Below are 23801 nucleotides of genomic sequence, written 5' to 3' on the forward strand. Positions count from 1 at the left end.
TGCAGAAGCGCAAAAATGACATCATGTGCAGAAGTGGTGAATCGCAACCTGCGCATGCGCAGACACGCTGCTGTGGGTTGCACTCTTTTCATGTTGCGAACGGGCCTCCGGAACGGATCCCGTTTGCAACCAGAGGTACCACTGTATACTGCAATGTTCATTTGTTGCTATGGCCAATAGATGACGCAAATAAAGTTCATTCATTCACCCAAGGTGTGTGCTAGGTGTCAGTGGGTTCAGTTTCTCCTGCTGAACAGCAGCCTGAATGGGGGAGAAGGTGGAGCGACTCCACCTGCGGCTGATCAGCCTTCAAGGACACAGAGGAGAGAGGACACTGATGAAAACCAGCTGGCTTCAGCCTTCTCAAGCAGAGCTTCCAGCAGCAGTCAGGTGCTGGTAATTACAGTTGTAAGTTCCAGGCCCTAGCTTGCTGTTTCCTGCTGGTCTTGAGCCCTGATCCCATGGTCATTCGATTCCCTGACCCCTGGGCTGTCTGGGATTGCCATTCGCTCGGCCCTAGGACTGGACCTGACTTCAGATTCTGCCTCTGCCTCCAGGCAAGTACACCTCCGAGACTCTTCTGCTTGCTTGTCCTCCCACTTCACTGAGCTCTGCATGTTGTTGTTCAGCAACCTGACAATGGTACTCGCAACTCTATGACTGGGAGCACTTAACAGTATTATAAGGGCTTTGTGTATTTTATTGTGTTTGTATTTTTAATTGTGTTGGTAGGAGCTATGTGAAGTGCTGGAAGTTCGCAGCACCCAAAATCAAATACTTACATGAGAAATAGATTAAGCAGGTGAAATATTTAAATTTATTTGTATCAGTATCAAATGTTCAGCAGCTGATGCAACTTTTGACCTGGAGATTTCCCCAGCATAACTCAATTGCCTGAATGAATTGAGCTACTAATTATTTTGCCCAATGTGCTGCTGTATATAGAGCTCTGTCTTATAATACAAATATTATAATTTTAAAGAAGGGGTATGAAATAGGGAGTGCTTAGAAGTCCAGTCCGGTTATTGTCTCACAAAGGGTAGTATTTGCTCAAGAACTACCATCAAGATCAAACGCAAATTGGTCTGCTGCCCTTGAGATGCCAAAATTCATGAGATACTGCCTGCTTTGTGATAGAGCATTTTTCACTGAAGACCAGGACAACTGCACTCCTACTTTTTTCTTTTGCAATGATCAAAAACTTCAAATTAAGCATATGAATAGGCATAAGTAAACATATTATCTCCTAATATAGACATGTTGAATGCAACTTTTCCTAATAAACAGTTTTACAAAGCAATTTTGCCTAATACAATGTGGTTTTGGATATTTATTTTCACTAATAAATGCATTTATATGCACTTTTTACCCTAGTATATGCAAGTTCTTGCACATTTCTTAGCTGGAGATCTGTGCTACAAAATTTGGGGAAGTGCCGATTTTGAAGGATAGCTGTGTTTTGGTTTGCATATTGTATTGGAGGTGCAAGTTCTGTAAGTTTGCCTTTAAATTGCAAGTTGAATCAAATTTCCGGTGATCCCATTTAAAAAATAAAAAAAAAACACTCCCATTTTTCTAATTATTATTATTATTCTGTACTTCTCTAATATTTAGAGAGGGTTTTTTTCTTTAAGAGCAAGAAGTGCAATAACCATAGAACTGTATCCTGCCCTGAGAAATGTCAAGTTCCTATTGCAACAGAGCCATTTATTACTGTCCATTCACATCCTTGATTTCAGAAATAGAAACCTAATGTTGAACCATCATCAGTCGTTCTTGGACTAAGTCCAGGCTTTTGATCAGATGCTGTAAATCATTACAGAACCTCAGAAGTCAAGCCTATGTTCACCAGCTGTATGCTCCATAAGTATCGGAAACATTCAAATTCAGATAAAGTGCAGATCAAACTCGAGCAAACTCAAATGATCTGCTGGCTGCTACTGAAAATCCCCCCTCCTTCGAGGCAGGTTCATACATGAAGGTAGACCCCCCCTGCTGGGATTAATCAAGCTTCCCCCCCTTTTTTGCAGTGATTTGATTAATCCCTGTAAATTTATTTCACAGCCTTAAAAAAAATAAAAATCTGCACAGTGTGATGAATAGAGCTACGATAACTGTTAGAAACGCTAAAAGCTTAGATGGCACCTTACAAAGAATGACTGTTCAAATATTCTTATTTAGCTGCACTGAAAAATCGTTGCCAAAAGGAAGAGAAGGAGGGGCGAGGGGAAGGGAGGCTCAGATGTGTTTACAAAGGTCAAAAGATTTTATTTTTTTCCTGAAGTTAGGCCAGCTCTTACATGAGCAATTGAAACCGACTTGGTTTATGCAGAGCCGCTTCTGAATAGGTCTTTAATGAAATATTGTACTAAAGCAAGGAGAAATTATACAGGCAAGAAATTATTCCTTTTCGCCTAATGCTAGCTTTCGTTCGCCATTTTTAACCAGGAGATTAACATACAGTGTTGTTGTGTTTGTGATGGTGGTAGTTTATTATGGATTGAGCAAATACTTAGCATTAAATAAACTGAGGGGTTGAACTCTCAATTTATTAAGATCACGGTGTTCTTAGGGTGGGAAAGATCTCTTTTTGAGGTGCTTAACCATTGAATTTAACATTCAATTAGACTTTATTGTCCTCCCTTCATGCCTACATTAAACACATATTATTTTATTCCCCCCCCCCTTTTGATGAGCGCTGTCTTAATTGTGTAATGATCTCTCAATGGGGTTAGTTGAAATATTCAGATTTATAACAGTTCTTGTTTGTTTTCTAATGAGTAGAAAGGTAACCTGGCATTTATAGGCAAGTCAAGAAGGTCCTTCTGAGATCAAAGTTGTCCAGCCTTTCTCAGATAATGTTTACCAGATGTGGTTCTGCAAGTGTTTTGCCTTAGAGAGTGGGAGAGGGCAAATATTCTGGTCTCCAAACAGTTATTTGAGAATTGGTGTTTATAAACCAGCTTGGCTCTTTGAAATTTTTGCCCCTTCAGTTTTCCTTGGGAGCTGCAGAGTGTTGAGAGTCCTATGATGGATTTTCCAGGAGGCATCAAATTGATGCTATTTTTAAGGGGAAATGTTGATGGTTAAACCAGCATAAGTTGGTGTTGGCATGCATAAAATTTGATTGAAGAACTTCGGGCATCAAAACAGACAGTGTGAAATTAAAATATGGGCACTTGCTTATGCAAAAATGGTCGGGTCTATTAGCCCTGCCTTGTTGCGGTCTGTGTAGACCACAAGTCAGCATCCATTTGGAGGGCTTCATGGTTTCTGAACTTTCTGAACTTTTGCCCAGTCAGTGATGCGGACATGCAAACATGCAGGCACACAATCTTTCAAGCTGAGACACAAGCAGCTAAGGTGCTTAAGAGATAGCTCAGCTGAAGCCTCCAAATCCCATCAACTCCAGCCTACATAGATAATGGACACGGATGGAGGGCTACACAGGTTTCCCATTCCTGTTCTAGAGCGTTTTGGATGTCTCTCTTGTTTGCAAATGAGTCTCAGTGGCAGGGGGAGGCGGGAAGTGCGAGAATACAGCCTAACCCACTCTTTCACCTCTTTTTATAGCAGATATCAGCAGGCAAGGTGCTTTGCAGCGTGGTCATGTTGACTGCTATCCAGCACTTGCCACATTCACAGTATAGAGCTTCTCAAAAGCAAGGCATTGCACACAACCTTGCACAAATAAAATCCCACTTTTTTGTGTGAGGTTAAGCATGCATCCAGAATCCTGCTTTGTTGTTGGACGTTGGGGCAATGTTTGATGGAGTTGTAATGAAAGAAGAGTTAAGTGGGGGAAAGTTGCCTTCCTCTTTGCTCCAAAAGCAGCTGTCAGGATTTAAATGCAAACATTTGCATGTAGCATGTAATTCAGCACGAAAAACGCCCTTATTGTCTACAACATAATGCTTCTTTAAAGCCTAATTTCGGAGTGAGGGCAGACCTTGTGGGTGCCAGGGCATTCCTCTGCAGGCACATGTGTGCCCATGGGCCAACCTCAGGTCCAGTTTGCCCCTAAGCCCTGCTCACTCGTTCTTTGCTAATCACTTTGGGATATTTCATGGGAAGCATCATCAATACCCCGCTGCTTCCCTGCCAAATTATCATTGAATGACAGGGAGAGGGGATATGAGCCTGTGGACCTGTCCCATCCTGTAGGTCCCCCAATATCATTCTTGAAAATAGCAGCAACCCAATGTGCTAAGATGGCTGAAAGTCAGCATCAGGGGGGCTGCTCTACTAGTGTGATCAGCAGACCTGGAAATGGCATACCCACCAACATTTCTCTGATAAAAAGGGATTTCCTATTCAATAATAGCCATACTACTACTACTACTACTACTACTACTAATAATAATAATAATAATACAGTGATACCTTGGGTTATACACTTCAGGTTACATACACTTCAGGTTACAGACTCCGCAGACCCAGAAATAGTACTTCGGGTTAAGAACTTTGCTTCAGGATGAGAACAGAAATCATGCTCCGGTGGCGCGGCGGCAGCGGGAGGCCCCATTAGTTAAAGTGGTGCTTCAGTTTCAGGTTAAGTACGGACCTCCGGAATGAATTAAGTACTTAACCCGAGGTACCACTGTAATACCTTGCCCATCTGACTGGGTTGCCCTAGGCACTCTGGGCAGCTTTCAACTTATATAAAAACATAATAAAACGTTAAACATTTCTAAAAACTTCCCTATACAATGGTACCTTGGTTCTTGAACTTAATCCATTCCAGGAGTCCATTCGACTACCAAAACCATTCAAAACCAAGGTGCAGCTTCCGATTGGCTGCAGGAGCTTCCTGCACTCAATCAGAAGCCACATTGGACATTTGGCTTCCAAAAAGCGTCCGCAAACCAGAACACTTACTTCTGGGTTTGTGGCATTTGGAAGCCGATTTGTTCGGCATCTAAGCCGTTAGAGAACCAAGGTACCATGTACAGGGCAGCCTTCCAATGTCTTCTAAAGGTTGTATAGTTATTTATCTCCTTGGCTCGGGGGTAGAATAACTCCATACCCTCCTACAATTCACCAATGAAAATAGGAACGTCCTGCAATAAAGTGGGACAGTCCAAAATCAAATCAGAAACTGGGGACGGTTTCTGTAAATCTGGGACTGTCCCTGGAAAATCGGGACACCTGGAGGTTTTGGCAATCATATGGAGAGTACGGAGCTATAGCTAAATTGAGATTTGAAAGTGGGGTCTGTGATCTCTGAATTACAATTCCGAGCACACCGTTAAAAGAGAGCGCAAAGCAAGGGTTTGTTGGCAAAAACACTGAGAGCTAAGTGGAACAGCGAAAGCAGTGGTAAATACTTTTGCTGACGGAGAAGTATCAGGACGTGGAGCGAGGCACCTAAGCGATTGCACATAGCTGCTTCAGGCTCTGGCCCCGTTTGGAGGAATCAGGGACACAGACAGCTCTTTCATGTGCGGCAGCGAGCGAGCGAGGCTGTCACAAGAGCACCAGGCACTGAATAAAACAATGTAGAACAGCCGCACACACTTATGGCTTTATAATCCACCAAGAGCTTTGTTCAGCGGGCAACAGAGGGGCTGCGCGTTTGCTTGGAAGCAGGGCCGAAAATAATGAGTGCACGGGGAGGAATGGACAGCAAGGCCAGTTTTCCTTTTCTGAATAGCAATCTCTCTATTACACAAGCGCTTGGGCTATTGTTAGAAGGAAAATAGGCAAGAGGAAATGGATGTATTTCATATTTTGCAGCTTTAGCTGGCCAAACGTTTAAGCCAAAACAAAAGGCCTGCTGCCCCAACCCCCAGCCCAAATCTTCTGTATGGCAGTAGTCTCTTAAGACAACCGAGATCTATAAACACATCAGAGTTCCTTTTTCAGTTGTTGGCATTAGAGATAAATCCATCTTAGACAGAGATCTGTATGTGGTCTGTGCACTCATAACCACCAAAAGTTAAATAATTGTTTAAGGCCAGGTGTGAGGAGGCTTTGGTGCTCCGGATGTTGCTGAACTACAACTCCCATAATTCCTTAGCCATTGGTCAGAGTTGCCAAGGGTGCTGGGAGTTTTAAAGTTCAGCCAACATCTGGAGGGTCAAAGGTTCCCGACACCTGCTTTACACACACCCCAAAAATTGTTTTTTAGGCCTCAATATTCCACCTGTCGTTATTTTGATCTCATACAAACATACAAAGCATCCAGTAAAATGATTTCTCTACAACTGAGCATTCACCATGCTTTTCTGTTCTTCGTTTAACTTCATAGTTTACCATGGCAGGTCATTCCAGCAGGGTTTTGCGCTGTACCACCAGCTGCGCCTTAAAGTCCCTTCATTTCAAGAGAGGTGTGGGGAAAGGGGGTTTTGCCCTGTGAGAAACGTACATCTAAGCCAGGGATTGGCAAGGTTTACCTCGCCTGGACCGGTTCACTCCAGCAGAATCCCTCCATGGGCTGGATTGCGTGCGTGCTTGCAATTTCCATCGTCTGCATCTGAGCAATGCAATTTCTGGCACCACAGAAGTGAGTCCTCATGCCGCACTGTGCCGGTTTAGCGTGGCTTGGTTCGGGGGTGACTTGTGGGCCGGTTAAATGACCCCCATGGGCCTCTGATCTAAGCTGCTCTTGGCCAGGGAGTTGGAAGGGTATAGAATGGTGTAAAGGTAAAGGGACCCCTGACCATTAGGTCCAGTCGCGGACGACTCTGGGGTAGCAGCGCTCATCTCGCTTTACTGGCCAAGGGAGCCGGCGTACAGCTTCTGGCTCATGTGGCCAGCATGACTAAGCCGCTTCTGGCGAAACCAGAGCAGCGCACGGAAACGCCATTTACCTTCCCGCCAGAGCGGTACCTATTTATCTACTTGCACTTTGACATGCTTTCGAACTGCTAGGTTGGCAGGAGCTGGGACCAAGCAATGGGAACTCACCCTGTCGCCGGGATTTGAACTGCTGACCTTCTGATCAGCAAGCCCTAGGCTCTGTGGTTTAGACCACAGCACCACCCGTGCCCCATGGAATGGTGTATTACTATATAAATTATAGTAATAAAGTGAAGCGCTTCTTGATGCCGTGAGCCACATAGTTTTACTACTGGTTTTACTACTGGGTGGCCCTGTGAATCCAACAATAACTTAAAACTCAACCCCATATGAACTGGAACACCTAAGGATGCATTATATTAGATATGTGGAGGTGCTTAATGTAGGCTTTTCTGGCTCCTGGCAGTTGATGTCTTGGTGCCAGAACCAGAATCTTCCCTCTCAAATTGGAGGAAAGAAGGAGCTGCCGATGGGCTCGGGGAACTGGCTGATAAAAGAGATGTCAGCACAGAGAAACAGACCTTTCTTTGATTTGCTTCCCTTATGCATACAAATGTAGGTGCTGCTCCAGAACACTTAAGTATGATTCATCATTTCCATAAACAAGCTTTTATGGGAGAGGACATTCTTATTCTGGAAATGCAAGAGGAGGTGGGGAATCTGCCACATACCCCCTCCCCCCCCCAAGTCAGCTTGCCCTGCTTAAATTGTACGCTTCGGGTAAGTGACTCGTGAACCTGTGGTAGTAAATGAGTTTATTTTTGTGCACTGGTGCTTTTTGAAGTGTGTCCTTTTGACAGCTGACCCATTGTGGTCACTACAAAGCTGCTGTTCACAGTATCTTCCCACAAAGTAACTCAAGGTGCATCAACGAGTGGCGGAGGAAGGGGCTGCAGGCTGCCCCGGCTGTCATCACCGAGGGGTGTGTGTGAAAAATGAGTTTTAATAAAATAAAATAGGGCTCATGAAACTTTTTAGGAGTGACGTGGTGACTTAGGCGCCTGCAGGTTCCACGCTGCCTGAAATGGCAGTGAGGGACTTGCGTCTGCCTACTGCCTCTCCCTCAGTCGCCCTACAGCTCAGGGGGAGGCGGCAGAAAAGCTCCAAGCATCAGAGAGGCTCGCCCCGCCCCCACAGGCAGATCGCCCCGCCCCCAGCTGCAGGACACACCCCCGCACCAGGCACCCGAGCAGCTAGCTACACCACTGGCATCAACACAGTCTGGCCCTGTCAGGGGCAGAACAGATGCGTACCGTATTTTTCGCTCTATAAGACACACTTTTTCCCTCCTAAAAAGTAAGGGGAAATGTGTGTGCGTCTTATGGAGCGAATGCAGGCTGCGCAGCTATCCTAGAAGCCAGAACAGCAAAAGGGATCACTGCTTTCGTTGTGCAGAGATCCCTCTTGCTGTCCTGACTTCGCTTTGCTGGAGAGGCGCTGCACAGAGAGGGAGAGAATATTTTTTTTCCTGTTCTCCTCCTCCAAAACTAGGTGCGTCTTATGGACGGGTGCGTCTTATGGAGTAAAAAATACAGCACTTTCCCTTACACACTGCAGTGCTCTCCCTAAGCATGTTGCTGTCCAATTATCTGTCAAGCCTAGATTTGTTTTAGAAAGTAGCTCTTTCCCCTCTTCCTGGTGTGGAGCTGAACCTAGTCAGCCCAAGTTCACAGAAAGTAGAGGGTTAGCATTGTTAGACAGCAGCTTGTAAAACACTCCCATGTTTTCAGCAGGAACGAGAAGTTGAAGGCATGTTTGGGGTATGAACAGGACCAGAAACAAAGGACTCACGTAAAAGCCAGCTTAAGATCCTGTTTAGTATCAGGCTTGCAACGTCTTGAAGTCAAGAGCTCCTGTCCTTCCTAGGGCTTCCTGGTGCTATAATACAGCACGTTTTTTAGTAATCAAAAGTCAAACGAAAAGAAGAAAAATAACTTTAGCTGCCTCCAAATTCCATTTCATTGAAGTAGGAATGTTTCCCCTCACTTTTATTGGCTATTATGTCCAAACTGGCTCCACATTTTCCATAAGGGAAGTCACTTTTTTCCTGTTAAATTGAACAGTACCCATTCACAGTTCTTGGCCTTTTCTACTCTCCAAGTCACAATTTGTTAAAGTGCAAGACAGACACCTCCACTGTGATAACTAAAGGGGTAACTGCCAAAACAAAATTAAAAACCCAAATAGTGATAGACGAAATCATCTGAAAATGAATTTTGTTTATTTTAAAATATTTGCTTTTGTGAGCAAAAAAAAAAAAAAGTATTTTGCTCCCTTTGGTCTTTGGTTGCTAGAATATTTGCACAAGCTTCAAATAATTTCCCCTGTAGAATTCACATCCCGTTGCTGCTTATTCTCCTCCTGAAATGAACACCATATAAATGGCATCCAGGAACAATAATGATCTCTTCAGGCATAAGGAAAGCAGCATGAATAATGCTACTAAATAAATTACTCGTGGACAAAAATTGGCTTTACTTAGGCTAAGCCCCCATTGACAAACTGAGACTTGCATCTGAGTAAACCAGGGGTCAGCAAACTTTTTCAGCAGGAGGCCGGTCCACTCTCCCTCAGACCTTGTGTGGGGACAGACTATATTGGGGGGGGGGGGAATGAAAGAATTCCTATGCCCCACAAATAACCCAGAGATGCATTTTACATAAAAGGACACATTCTACTCATGTAAAAACACCAGGCAGGCCCCACAAATAACCCAGAGATTCATTTTAAATAAAAGTACACATTCTACTCATGTAAAAACACACTGATTCCTGGACCGTCCACGGGCTGGACTGAGAAGGCGATTGGGCCAGATCCGGCCCCCGGGCCTTAGTTTGCCTACCCATGGAGTAAACCTTCATGGGATTGGTCTTGAGTTTTTTATAGGATTAAATTCACTATTTTCTCTTTGAGCGTCTGGGCTTTGACCTGTATCTCAATACTGTGCAAGCAGAGTTCTGCTTGTATAAAAGGACTTCCCTCTCTTCTACTCTCCCTGTGCCCCCAATCTTCTCCAGAGGGTTCCCCAAACCTCTGGAGAATATTTTGAGAGTGCATGGCAGGCTGCAGGAGAAGAGAGGGGAGTTGTACAGGAGAGTGACCAGAACAGCAGCATTGGATTCAACCTTTACTCTTGAATGTGGAAATTAGGGGGGTACCATTTAAAGCAGTTTCATTATTGGTATTTATGCCTTGGTTGAGTATACAATAAAAGTTTTTTTTAAAAAGCAGCACCCTGTTCTTGAAGTAGCTGCTACGACATAGCCATGTAGCCTTGCCAGTCCTCTGTCTGCTAACAAATGTTTACAGTGCTGGAAAATGGTTTCTGGCATTATGACCAGAGTTGTAGAATATGGAACAGATGAAGATAAATGTGAGAGCCAGGCAGTAACACAGACTCGGCAGATGTGTGCAGAAAGTAATGGTGTGGTGGCAACAAGAGCTTCAGATGTGTCACAGTTAATTCATCTTCAAACCAGATTGTAGCGCTCCAAATGTTTTGAGCAGCATGGAAGGGAAAGTAACAATCTTGCTCTGCCCCCAGAGGACAAGTGCATCAGAAATTTTGCAAATTGTGTCTGGAAAGGTTAAATAAGTTACTTTTTAAAAAAACAAAAATAAAGATTATCAGTTTTTGTGGCTTGAGCTTTCAAGGGACAGCAGACTGTTGCAGAATCATAACATATTATGAAAATATAATCACTCTGTATATTGTTTTTCTCCAATCTAGCAGCAATAGCTGAGTAAAATGCTACTGTTGTATACCCGAGCCTCTATACAATTAAAAAAACAACACTGTAAGCACTCAGCTTCAGAGTTTTAAAGTGGAGCTGAGTGCCTTCCATCAGCTTGGGATGGTGGCCCTATTGTGCCCCTATGTTGCCTATGTTCTGGTAGCCTCTAGGTTAGACTACTGCAATGTGTTATACATAGGGCTGCCTCTGATGAGTGTTCAAAAGCTTCAGCTGGTACAAAATTCAGTGGCCAGGTTGCTCACGGGGGCAAGACAGTTTGAGCATATTGCACTAATCCTGGCCCCCCTTCACTGTCTGCCAGCTAGTTTCTGGGGCCAATTCAAATGTGTTTGTGGGAGATGGGGGAGGGTATTGATTTATTAATTTATTAATTTGTTTTTATCTTGTATTTTTATGTTGTGACCTGCCCTGAGATCTACGAATGAAGGGTGGCATACAAATTTAATAAATAAAAATTAAAGTATGTAATTTTTCTTTAAAAAAAACCTTTTAAAAGGAGAAAGCACTGAAAAAGCCCCATCTTATTTTAGCAGGTAAACTGACCCAGGCACTTGAGGAAGAATAAATACTTCAAAGCAGATAGCCTTGCATAAAGAATAACAGAAGAAAGGAGAAATGAACAAATAAACAGAGACAACCTGGATAGGCAGAGCGGCCACCGAGGCCACATAACACCCGTCTTAAAAGATCTACATAGGCTCCCAGTACATTTCTGAGCACAATTCAAAGTGTTGGTGCTGATCTTTAAAGCCCTAAATGGCCTCGGTCCTGTATACCTGAAGGAGCATCTCCACCCCAGTTCTTCTACCCGGACACTGAGGTCCAGCACCGAGGGTCTTCTGGCGGTTCCCTCACTGCAAGAAGCCAAGTTACAGGGAACCAGGCAGAGGGCCTTCTCGGTAGTGGCACCCGCCCTGTGGAATGCCCTTCCACCAGATGTCAAAGAGAACAGCAACTACCAGACTTTTAGAAGACATCTGAAGGCAGCCCTGTTTAGGGAAGCTTTTAATGTTTGATGCATTACTGCATTTTAATATTTTGTTGGAAGCCACCCAGAGTGGCTGGGGAAGCCCAGCCAGGTGGGTGGGGTATAAATAATAAATTATTATTATTATTATTATTATTATTATTAGCCAAACCCCCATGATGTTGGAGTAATAGCAGAAGCATCACCTTGTTGGCACAATCCCTGCCCCTTCTGCCCACTGGAAATATTCAGGAAAAACCACTGGAATGAGTCAGCAAAAAAGCTGAGCCGGCCTAGTATCGACCAGATCATGAGTTGGTTTCAATGCATGATGGCGTTGGGCTGAGTCATTCTCTCTCTGCCTTCCACTGCAACTGCTGTGAGCAGGAGAGCTGCAGATGTGATGGCTGCCTTGTCACTCCACAAAGACACCCAAGTGGGAGTGGGGTTTGGCTTTCCCCCTCGATCCTCAGGTTTTGCATGCCTTTGCAGGTGGGAGCAGAACTCAAATCTGCAGCCAAATCCCCCCTTTTTTTTGCAACCCCCATCCCTGAAGTTTTGCAGCCCGCTGTGCAGCTGGAGGGCTTCTTTTCACTTGAGGATAAAATGGCTTCTTAAGCAGCTTTCACCCAGCACAACTTGTAAAAAGCAGTGCTTGCTCCGATTATTGGTTTTCAAACTTGTGATGGATGAAGCTGCTTATAGTCTACTTTGCTCTCGGTATTAGGTGATGAGGCAGCTTCCAAGCCACTTGAAGGAAAATCATTTACCAGAGACCCTAGCAGGATGAGTAGGCACAGAACAGCAAGGGCAGAAGTATTCTGCCATTCCACCTTTAGTTCCCCGAAAAACTCTAAAATCTGGATTCCGCCTCATCTCTGTTGATGTTGTCTCAACCTACAAAACCACACAAAGAAGACATTCATCACTTCTGTGTGTTTGTCTAAGTGAAGGAGCCATAGAAATGTCTGCTGGTTTTAAGTTATTGGTCCAGAAGCTGTGAAGTACTGTTGCGTAAACAGGAATGCAAAGAAGCAGGCCAACACTAATGGAGAGTCTAAGAAAACAGGAAGAACATATCTTTCCCTGTTAGCTAGCTCAGTCACTGGGTACAGAGCATAATGAATATAGATGTTATTTGTGAACCATACGCAAGGCAGGATGGGGGTGGGGAGAAATGCAGAACAAATAGCAGCCTTAGTTTCTGACGAAGAGTAAAGTTTTGAGTAAACAGGTGCATGTAATATCAAGCAAAAGATCTCGGTGGTGGTTTCTTTTACAGTGTTATGCTAATCATCTTTCCACTGGGTGACAAAATTCTTCTAAAGGAACGAAGATAGAAATGACTTGGAGGAAACATCAAAGTTGCAATTCTTCTTCCAAAAGGCCAAAGATTGGGGTGGGTTGTGTGTATGTCTTAGTTTTGTAGTTGTTGTTGTCCAAACTAGCACTTCTTTACAACTTACTGCAAAAAATATTACAAGTGAACATTCTGATTTGTCTCTTTAGGGGGTGTGCTCACACCGCCATAAAATGCTAAAACAGCGCTGGGTGTGTGTGAGGGGAATGGAAGCCCATTTGAGAAAATACAGGGGTGCCATTGTTTTAGGACAGAATGTTTGATTCTCAGGAATAAATAAGTAAGCAAATGGCAGAGAAACAGGTGCAGCACTTCTCTTGCAAGAGAAATTAAGCCAAGGATAAGGTAAGGCCAGGGGCGAAGGCTTGTCCTCCACATTGAGGGGGCGTGGTCACGTGACATGTCAGGTGATGCCACTGGCATGCGCCAAGTGATGGTGGTGGGACGCGAGGAGGGTGATCTCCATGCTTGCTCTTCCCTGCCGCAGCCCAGCTCCTGAGCTCCCAGGCTGCCACTGTGATGAGCAAGCATGGAGATTGCCCTCCATGCTTGTCCCAGCTGCCGCCTGGCTCTGGGGTGCATAGAGGGTGCCTGGTGGCAGCAGGGGTGGCGGCCCCCTCAATATTGGGGGAAGCACTGTCCCCTGCCCCAAAATATTGGGGGAGCTGAAGCCCCTTCAGCCCCATGTACCTGGTGCATAGATAATGATGCAGACTCAGATAACACCTAGAACTGAAAACGCAAAATATGATGCAAATATAGCTGATTGAAACACTCTGTTTAACTTTACAGTGGCACCTCGGGTTAAGTACTTAATTCGTTCCGGAGGTCCGTACTTAACCTGAAACTGTTCTTAACCTGAAGCACCACTTTAGCTAATGGGGCCTCCTGCTGCTGCTGCGCCGCTGGAGCACAATTTCTGTTCTCATCCTGAAGCAAAGTTCTTAACCTGAAGCACTATTTCTGGGTTAGCGGAGTCTGTAACCTGAAACTGTTCTTAACCTGAAGCGTATGTAACCCGAGGTACCGCTGCAATTGAAAGGTTTCTTAAATATTGTACTCTTTGTGCCCCTCTAGGAGGAAATGCACACAGTTCAGCATCATGAACAAACTTTGCTCATCCCTAACTCTAAATCCTTAATAAGTTAAAAAGCACTGGTTCCAATAAGTGATCCTTGGGGAACTCATTCCTCCAGCGGAGAGCTATCCATTTATTCTTACTCTCTGCTTCCTGTTTCTTAATCGGTTGCTATCCCACGACACAAGTGGTCTACAGCAATATCCAGAAGCAAAATTTTTATTTCCAGCAAGAACAGAGAAATACTGCCTGTGTAGTGTATGTGCCAAAATATACTTGTCTCCTTCATCTGCAAGAAATTAAGAAACATTAAATGCACCCTGAAATCTGTTGTTCATCATTCTGCCTAAACACACACACACACACACACACACACACACATTCCTTTAAGATGAGAACATGAATGAGCATCTGCTTGCAATCATATTTCTTTCCCTTTTGAAATGCTGTCCTGCTGCCTGTGCAGAAATGCGATTCTTCCGAATTCATCCACAAAGTGCTTTGTGGAGCTTTTTCTGCAAAGGGTTGGATTTCTGCAAAATGGAATAAATATGTCCTTCATACATTGGTCCTAGTGTTTTTTTAAAAAATGTAATACTCTCCACTCCCCCATTACCCAGTTTCTTATTTCTTTCAGAAGTCCAAGGTGTCCTTCAAAAAAGAGTCACTTTTTCTGGCCAAGCACGAAGGCAAGAAGCCGATTACTGGAAAGGTAATTTTATTAAATAAGAGTATGTGTTTACTATAGGAATGGGATTTTAAAAAACAACAACAACAACAATTTGAATTTAGATAGAGAAAGAGAAAAATTGACTGCTTTATATTATTGTACCGAAAGGTCAAATGCAGGCTGATTGTAGGAACTGTGGTTTAAATGTCGTGGACTTGCTTGTAGTATTTTATTTGCTCTGGAAAATATAGCTTGTGACAGAGGTTTCTTTTAGTTCATTCTGTATACATTATCTGCAATCCCCCCCTACTCGCATAACATTTGCCCTATTCAATGTGATTTTACTCCAAAACTGCTCTAGCTCCTTCATATCTAGAGAAGCCTCTGAACAGGAGCTAGAAATTATATAGCAGCAAAATTAACTCATTTTAAATAGCTGAAAAACTGTTCACTATTATTATGTAATCTAAATATGAAGCACCTTATTAAGTAGCATTGTTTACATTAGTAACTGAAGACTTTTCTTGGGCCCAATCCAAAGGACCTTGCTTAATTAAAGGCTGGAATCCTATACACACAGTGGTAAGAGTTGCGGAACATTATCCAAGGCAATTCCAAATAAATATGCATAGGATTCTGCATGATTGAAAAAACTTTTTTTGCTGCTCTCCTTAACTTTAGTGGGGGTTTCACGAGTTCTGTGTACCTTTTATCTGATATCAGTTGTAGGTGTAAATACACTTTTTAATCTTTAAGGGCTGATACTGTGTTGGTTTTTTTAAAATTCTCCTCAGATGCCAGACAGGTTCCCACAACAACAAATCATTCCTCTTTAGGAAGACATTTTGGACATAAGTGGTTGCTCTCTTTTTTCAATTGTTGTGCTAGATTCTTATGCACACTTTACCTTTCTCATACTGCAGGGTCTTAATATCCAATAATTTTTCCTCAGATTCACATTTAATTTGTTTCTGGAAAGGTAGAAAAAAACCCTTTTTACATGTGGCATTTACTGATGAACAAAAATGTGATATGGTTGGATTGATTTTAAGCTTCGTTCAATCTGATTTTGTGGTCCTAGCTAAAAGTAAAATTTAAAAACTGTCTAAACCAAAAAGGAAGGGAGGGAGGGAGGGAGAGGAAAAGCAGAACTAGATAATGCAGCTAATGAAGATTTGCATGTGGTTTAGATACTCTCTTAACACTGTTTATTTTAAGCAAAATAGTTATTCACCCTTAACATTAGCACTGTTTAGCTATGCTTGTGTTTGGAATTCTGCACAGTGAGTTAGTGTATCTGGAAAAAAGCAAATTTTTAGTAAACAATTAAGGGCCTCTTTGGACTACTGTAATCTGTTTCAGCAGGGTGTGTGTGTGTGTGTGTGTGTGAGAGAGAGAGAGAGAGAGAGAGAGAGAGAGAGAGAGAGAGAGAGGAGAGACTACTGTACCTTACTAGCCTAAGGCTCAAGGGGTAAACTTTTGTTCTTGAGAAATGTTTCTTTCACAGACTAAATTCTAGAGGACACATTCATCTTGCTAGAAACTTGACTTACCACAGGGTTGAATGGCACTATTCAGCGGGAAGAAATTCCAATGAAAATCCTCGCTATTACATATTTTACATGGCTGTTTATGTGTATATGTTTTAAAATTATACATATGGATGTTTCATGATGGCCTATACTTGTAATGCCTAGTAAAGGTTTGGCGAAGTAAGTAAGACTTACCACAGGGAAGGAGAAAAGGCTGACTGAGGTACACTGGAGAAACCACAAATAAACAGAGTTGGCAATATCCTGTGCCTTTTGCAGTGAGGCTCTGAAGGTCTCTTCTGCCAGTGTGTGGCTCTGGTTGCCTGTCACATCCCCTAACCTCCTCCTTTTACCTGCTTGTGAAAAGTTGCTTTCTTTCCCAGGTGAGTCTTCAGGCTTCCTGCTCAGAGAGCAATGTAGGCGCTGTATCCTCCCTTTTCTGTGTTGTGCTCACGAGGAACATGAGAGGATTCAAATTCCTGTCTGGATATGCCAGGGAACTGGTAGGATCGAGCTTCTTGATGCCCCTACCACTGGCTGATGGAGGGGGGGACACTGCTGTTACCTTGAGCACTGTGAGTGCAAAGGCGCAAAGCTGTGCTGGGCACGATGAGGTGGTTAGCTCCTTCAGGCACAGTCCTTGATTGGTAGGCTTTATTTTTAAGGCTGCAGGGAGCATGCTTGCCATATTGTTGTTGTTGTTGTTGTTGTTGTTGTGTATGCTCCCCCTCCCGCCTCAAGTTGAGCACACAAGGGCTGAACTTCCCTCAGGAGGAGTTCAAATCCCCCTATGCTGAAAAGTGTGGGTGCTCTGTTATCCAACAGGGTACCTGGGGACAGCATCATGGAGCTCACTTACAAAGCCATATAACTTTGTGTATACGCAAAATGCCGGATCAGTGCACAAACGTGCCCTGATGCTTCTCATTTTTTACAAAATCATCTTTGAACTTCTCATACTACAAGAGAAAAGTCTCTCAAAGCCATTTTTACAAAATCATCTTTGAACTTCTCTTGCACTGTTGAAATGCCCTTACTGTAAAGGTAAAGGGACCCCTGAACATTAGGTCCAGTCGCAGATGACTCTGAGTTTGCAGCGCTCATCTCGCTTTACTGGCCAAAGGAGCCGGCATACAGCTTCTGGGTCATGTGGCCAGCATGACTAAGCCGCTTCAGGTGAACCAGAGCAGTGCATGGAAACGCCATTTACCTTCCCGCCAGAGCGGTACCTATTTATCTACTTGCACTTTGACATGCTTTCGAACTGCTAGGCTAGCAGGAGCAGGGACCGAACAATGGGAGCTCACCCTGTCGCGGGGATTCGAACCGCCGACCTTCTGATCGGCAAGCCCTAGGCTCTGTGGTTTAACCCACAGCGCGACCCGTGTCCCGATCTTACTGTACCTCCATCCAAAAGAGAAGAGCTGTAGGGCCGCCATCTGCTCTGCTGAGAAGCTAGGCTCCTCCTTCCACCTCGTGGCATCACATCAGTCTGTAATAAAAAAAGAAAAAGTTTGCAGAGCCATTCTGTCAATTTAGCTGGGAGGCCACCAGCTTCTGGCTCCTCCTCCTCCCTCCTCCTGAACTCCTCCGCCCCCAACTGTTCACTAGAAGAATTTGCAAGGAAAAATACTTCCTGCTCCCTCCCAAGCCAATCATTTCTTGCTGCTGCATCTTTTTAGATTTCAAACCTGAGGGAAGGGTGGTCTGCAAGGCTTTTTGGGTGAAGATTGAGATCACTTGGTTGTTGTTTTTAAAATCATTTCATTTGCACAAAGATTCTTTGCACATGTCAAAAAGGATGAAAACTAAGTCGAATGTCCTACCAGAGAAATCCCCCCCCCCCCTCCAACATGGTTCACAGTATAAATGATCAGTGATTTTTTAAAAAAGCATTAAAAAAAACAACGAGTCTTCTTACCGGAACATTTCAGTATGTAATATGTAAAGTCTGTCCAAATTGCTCATATAGTGGCCTCTTGGGTACCGCAGTTTTACTCTATATTAATGTGGTGTTCATGGCAGAGAATGAGTGCTTTGTACTTGCCCAGCTTTCTGCTCACAGAGAGGATTTTTGCCCCCAATTTACAAAGTGATTACCCACACCAAATTACACTGTCACACATGCTGTCACATACTTGATACGAAAATATGTGCTAATCAGCAGCAGAAGATACTTCTGCAAAAGCATTCATGTTTCAGAATGCTCAATTGGGGGGAGGGGGGAGAGAAGTAATCTTCTCTGACAGCTTCTCTTCACATCATCACCATGCAGTTAACTGGTGCTGAATCTGTGAACGCTGAATAAACTCCCCTGCTGCAACTCTGTTCTGTGGCATTCCTTTCTGCATCCGCATCAGGACAAGAGTCAGAGATGGGAATGAAATGGGAAGCGCTTAAGTGTAGGCAAAGCTATCATTTTCCGGACAATTACCCTAGTCTGGTCCTACCTTGCTTTGTGTATTAGATCCAAAACTTAATGCAGCTTCACAAATGCTTTATTAAGTAGAGGCTTCCATTTATCAGGGGAGAATGCATCCTAAGGGAAACATGCTTGCAGAACTGAAGGGTTTTAAAGATAATTAGAATGAGGCTATAGTATCTAGTCTGACGCGGGTGGGGCTGTGGGTTAAACCACAGAGCCTAGGACTTGCTGATCAGAAGGTCGGCGGTTCAAATCCCGGCGCCGGGGTGAGCTCCCGTTGCTTGGTCCCTGCTCCTGCCAACCTAGCAGTTCCAAAGCACATCAAAGTGCAAGTAGATAAATAGGTACCGCTACGGCGGGAAGGTAAACGGCGTTTCCGTGCGCTGCTCTGGTTCGCCAGAAGCAGCTTTGTCATGCTAGCCGCATGACCCGGAAGCTGTACGCCAGCTCCCTTGGCCAATAAAACGAAATGAGCCCCGCAACCCCAGAGTCGGTCACGACTGGACCTAATGGTCAGGGGTCCCTTTACCTTTACCTAATAGAATCTAGTACAGGCATCCCCAAACTCGGCTCTCCAGGTGTTTTGGGACTACAACTCCCATCATCCCTAGCTAACAGGATCAGTGGTCAGGGATGATGGGAATTGTATTCCCAAAACATCTGGAGGGCTGAGTTTGGGGATGCCTGATCTCACATATATTATTTCCCTCCTCGTCAGTGGTAGGAAAACTTCCTTCAATCCGCCCCCCCCCCTTCCATACCAGGAACAATGCGGTCCACGAGATCTGCAAACTGTCCAGCATAATTGAAACAATTGCTGCTCCCATACTGAACGTTCCTGCCAGTTTAAATTGATGGGCAGCACTCCATTCTCTGCACCATCTGACTGAGAAGTTGCATCTCCTGGGGCAGATTCCAGGCCCTTCAGAACAGTAGCATCCCATCTGTGACATCCACTCTCCAATGAGGCATGCCCAAATCTCAGCGAGAGCCCAAAATCTAGTCACCGCTAGAAGATCGCATAAAACGTTTTCATCTGGGCTCTTGAGGATTGATCTATTTGTGATATTTTGGTGTCCTAATAGAATATTAACTTTATAGTTCTGTTGCCGATATTTGTGCTGCATTATTGATTCATTTAATGAATCGTAATTGTTTGTGGGTTCTGTAGCTTTGCCTTGAACTGCTGTTTTTATGGCGAGAAAATTGAAGTAGAAATGGGGTGGGGGGAAACCAGGAGCAGGTCTTCAGCTATGCAGAGCCCGAAGGCAGTGGCTGGGAAGCGTATTTCTTCATGACAAACAGCACAGTAGTAACACTCAAGCCCAACTAGTTGTCAGCATCGCCCTAGAGCCAGTGCGCCAACTGGACTCATGCACCTCAACCCCGACTGGGCTAGGCGAGCTGGGTAGCACCGCCAGAGACCTCCTTTCTCACAGGAACAGGTCACAGTGCTGTGGACTCACAGCTTAGAGCTGAGAGCACCGGATTCACTGTCTCAGTAATACAGTCGTTGCGCAGCAGAGTTTTGCAGAGTCTTGCAGAGTATAAACCACTCGGAGAGCAGCTCTGTAGAATATCTTCCTTTTATTCTATAACTACAACTATGATACAAAACTATATACAGAGCTGAATATTCTAAGCATAAATCAATGCTACACTGAGAGTCTGCAGCTGCTCTAACAGCAGTCTTATCTCTAGGATCTCCAACACTCTCACTCTCTCCGATACACTGACTGACTGACTCTCTCTCACACACTGACTGACTGACTCTCTCACACACAGACACAGATATGTTGCTGGGCAGAATAAGTAGATAGGCAGGACACGCCTCCTCCTCTCTGGAGAGTCAGCAGAGACCATCAGGAGATGATCAGGAGATTCTTGGGTATGGGAGGGGTGAAATCTCCTCACTAGTTGCATCCTGAATCTTGATACACAGGCACAGGGAACAACCTGTAAAAACATTTTCATCATGCAGTTATTAGGAGGGATAATAATGATAACTATTGACTTTTCAATAGCTAAACACAGTGAACAACCAAAACTGATTTTGCCAAAACAGATTAAAGAAATGATTAGGAAGCACATGGGAAAAAAACCTTTATATGTCCCAAAGGAAGCCCTTAAAACAACATACCCTCCAACTTTTATCCAATGAAGAATAGGGGCATTCTATCCCATCATCATCATCATCTTACTATTTATACCCCTACCATCTAATTGGGTTGCTCCAGCCACTCTGGGCAGCATCCAATATATATATACATTAAACATTTTTAAACTTCGCTATACAGGGCTACCTTCAAGATGGTTCGGGCATTGCATAACTCCAAACCCACCAATATATCTCCAATTAAAATAGGAACGTCCTAACGAAAAGTGGGACATTCTGGGATCAAATCAGAAAGTGGGATGGCTTCTGTAAATCCAGGACTACCCCTGGAAAATAGGGACATTTTGAGGGTCTGAAACAGGGTGGGGGTCCTTCAGTCTGGAAGACAAATGCTGCATTCCAGATCTGTCTGTCCTTGGGACACTTCAGAGCCACCCCCTCTTTCGCCAGGCTATGTCTCCCAACAATCTCGCTTCATATTCTCCTGGGTGTGTTTATCTGGCTAGAAAGAGTTCTTGAACTCTGACAACAATTCTTGGTTTTCCTGGATAGAGGGGCGTGTGCACACAGACTAGAAATGAGCCTGCTGTATAAAAGTAAGATTTAAATTCCTTGCTCCTCCAATTTTTATCTCTGGCTGCACCCACAGAAAGGTTCCCCCCTGGAAGGGAATTAAGTCCTCAGTCTGAAAAATTCTGCCTTAAATTCGCTTTCACAATGAGAACTGGGTTGCCCCAGCCACTCTGGGCAACTTCCAACACACATCAAAACATAATAAAACATTAAAAAATTTCTCTATACAGGGCTTGGATGCGGGTGGTGCTGTGGGTTAAACCACAGAGCCTAGGACTTGCCAATCAGAAGGTTGGTGGTTCAAATCCCCGCGACGTGGTGAGCTCCTGTTGCTCGGTCCCTGCTCCTGCCAACCTAGCAGTTCCAAAGCACGTCAAAGTGCAAGTAGATAAATAGGTAGCGCTCCAGCGGGAAGGTAAACGGCGTTTCCGTGGGCTGCTCTGGTTCGCCAGAAGCGGCTTAGTCATGCTGGCCACATGACCCGGAAGCTGTACGCTGGCTCCCTCGGCCAATAAAGCCAGATGAGCGCCGCAACCCCAGAGTCAGCCACGACTGGACCTAATGGTCAGGGGTCCCTTTACCTTTATACAGGGCTGCCATCAGGTGTCTTCTAAAGGTTGTAGAGTTACTTATCCTCCTGAGTCGGGGGGCCACATAACTCCATACCGTCCAACATTTCTCTGATTAAAATAGGATCGTCCTAAGAAAAGTGGGACATTCTGGGATCAAATCAGAAACCGGGATGGCTTCTGTAAATCCTGGACTATCCCTGGAAAACAGGGACACTTGGAGAGCCTGGACCTTATCCTCAGAATTGTTCTAAGAATAGTTGGGGAGCTTTCCCAGATGAAAGATCAAATTACCTTAACACTGCCTGTCTTTTAAGCTCCCTCTAAGAATCTTGACAGTACCTTTCCTGCTTATGCCAATTGAACAGTTCAAGACATGTAAATAGGCAGGCAGACATGCTTGAGCACAGACATCTGGAACATTATTAAGATACAGATGCAAATTGCTTGTTTAGATGTAATTTCCCTCCTAAGGTCAAGTGTTAGCCTCCTCCATTCAGCATCAGCAAAAATGCAAACTGCAGTACCCAGTGATGAAAGTCAAAATGCTTCGGGAGGCCTTGACTGATGAGCTTAATGCTCTTGTTATTTGGAAGAAACTCATGACTCCTGTAGTTTTCTTGGAACTAACTTTAGAAACCAATTTGCCATGCCAAGTGCATTTAAGTTGCAACCTACTTAGTTCAATTAAGGTAATATATCAGTGCTCATTAGAAGAAATTAATAGCAGCAGAATGTCAGACACTATGTACTATGTAATTAGAGGTTCTGGCCCCTCGTGGACATTGAAAATTCCTTACTGGGCTTCACAAAACTGAAAGTGTTTTCTCTTATTAAGGCTTCTGGCAAAATGTGTTTATTTTTATTTGGGGCAACCCTGGTGACTGGTGGTTTTATTATAGGCCTGGCATTATGCGAACCTTTGAAAGAAATGATGTGTTCCTACCCTGCCCTGAATGCCTGCTTTTATGTTCAGAACTTGATTTCTTGTTGTGTGGATATGTTTAAGAAACCTGCCGAGTTATCTTTTATTTCCAGAATGGCACTGGTGCCTTAACAGTCCATCATACCTAAACAAATACAAGTAAATTGAAAACTCAGACATTGTCCAGGCCCCTGCATGTAGTCAGTCTGATGCACTTTGCAGCCAACATATTTCCCCTTTGTGGGTTATGAATGCATACACATACATACATATGCACTGATTGTTTTGTTCTGTCTGTTTTATGCAATTTATTTGTGTTTTTATCTCATGTTCTTATCTTGTGAACTGCCCTGAAATCTTTTGATGAAGGGTAGTACAGTGGTACCTCGGGTTACATACACTTCAGGTTACAGACTCCGCTAACCCAGAAGTATTACCTCGGGTTAAGAACTTTGCTTCAGGATGAGAACAGAAATCGTGCTCCGGCAGCACGGCAGCAGTGGGAGGCCCCATTAGCTAAAGTGGTGCTTCAGGTTAAGAACAGTTTCAGGTTAAGAATGGACCTCCGGAACAAATTAAGTACTTAACCCGAGGTACCACTGTATATAAATCAAATACAGAGCTTTCCAAACTGTCTTAGCATTAGTATGAGGGCTCCCAGAAAGGGGGCCGTGGCCTTTCTCTTCTTTTTGCTGCTGTGCTGTGCTGAGCTAAGCCATAGTTCGGCTTAGTTTCTTGCCCAGATGCAGTTTATCTCAGCCGTTTCGCTCCCCCAGACAAACCACGAGCCATGAACCACAGTACAAAACCTTGATTAGTTTTTGGTTTGTCTAGAGAGTGCCAAACCACAAGTCCAGGCTTGGGCAAGGCACTAAGCCAAACTATACGCAGCAGCAAAAACACCATGCTAAGCAAAGCGGTTGCAATCTCCTCTCCCAGAGTCTGCTTATTCATGCCAAGTCATGTTTTGGCTTAGCATGATGTGCGGAACGGATCATAGTGTCTAGGAAGCTGCCTTATACTGAGCCAG

The 23801-nt window shown here is 44.1% G+C and overlaps 1 protein-coding gene across 2 annotated transcripts in view; it reads left to right on the forward strand.

Moving 5' to 3' along the window:
* Positions 1-23801, forward strand: part of ECRG4 (ECRG4 augurin precursor) — a 35244-nt gene that overhangs the window by 3942 nt on the left and 7501 nt on the right. The window contains exons 1-2 of one of the 2 annotated variants that reach the window (XM_081003266.1): positions 12851-12922; positions 14599-14696. In XM_081003266.1, coding sequence (XP_080859392.1) covers positions 12866-12922; positions 14599-14696 — 155 coding nt within the window. In that variant the 5' untranslated portion in view covers positions 12851-12865. Of the gene's footprint in view, positions 1-12850; positions 12923-14598; positions 14697-23801 lie in introns of those variants that run through there. The other variant, XM_081003265.1, reaches the window with a different exon arrangement.

The sequence above is a fragment of the Podarcis pityusensis genome, assembly GCF_964106645.2.
Source record: "Podarcis pityusensis genome assembly, chromosome: 4".
Taxonomy (NCBI): domain Eukaryota; kingdom Metazoa; phylum Chordata; class Lepidosauria; order Squamata; family Lacertidae; genus Podarcis; species Podarcis pityusensis.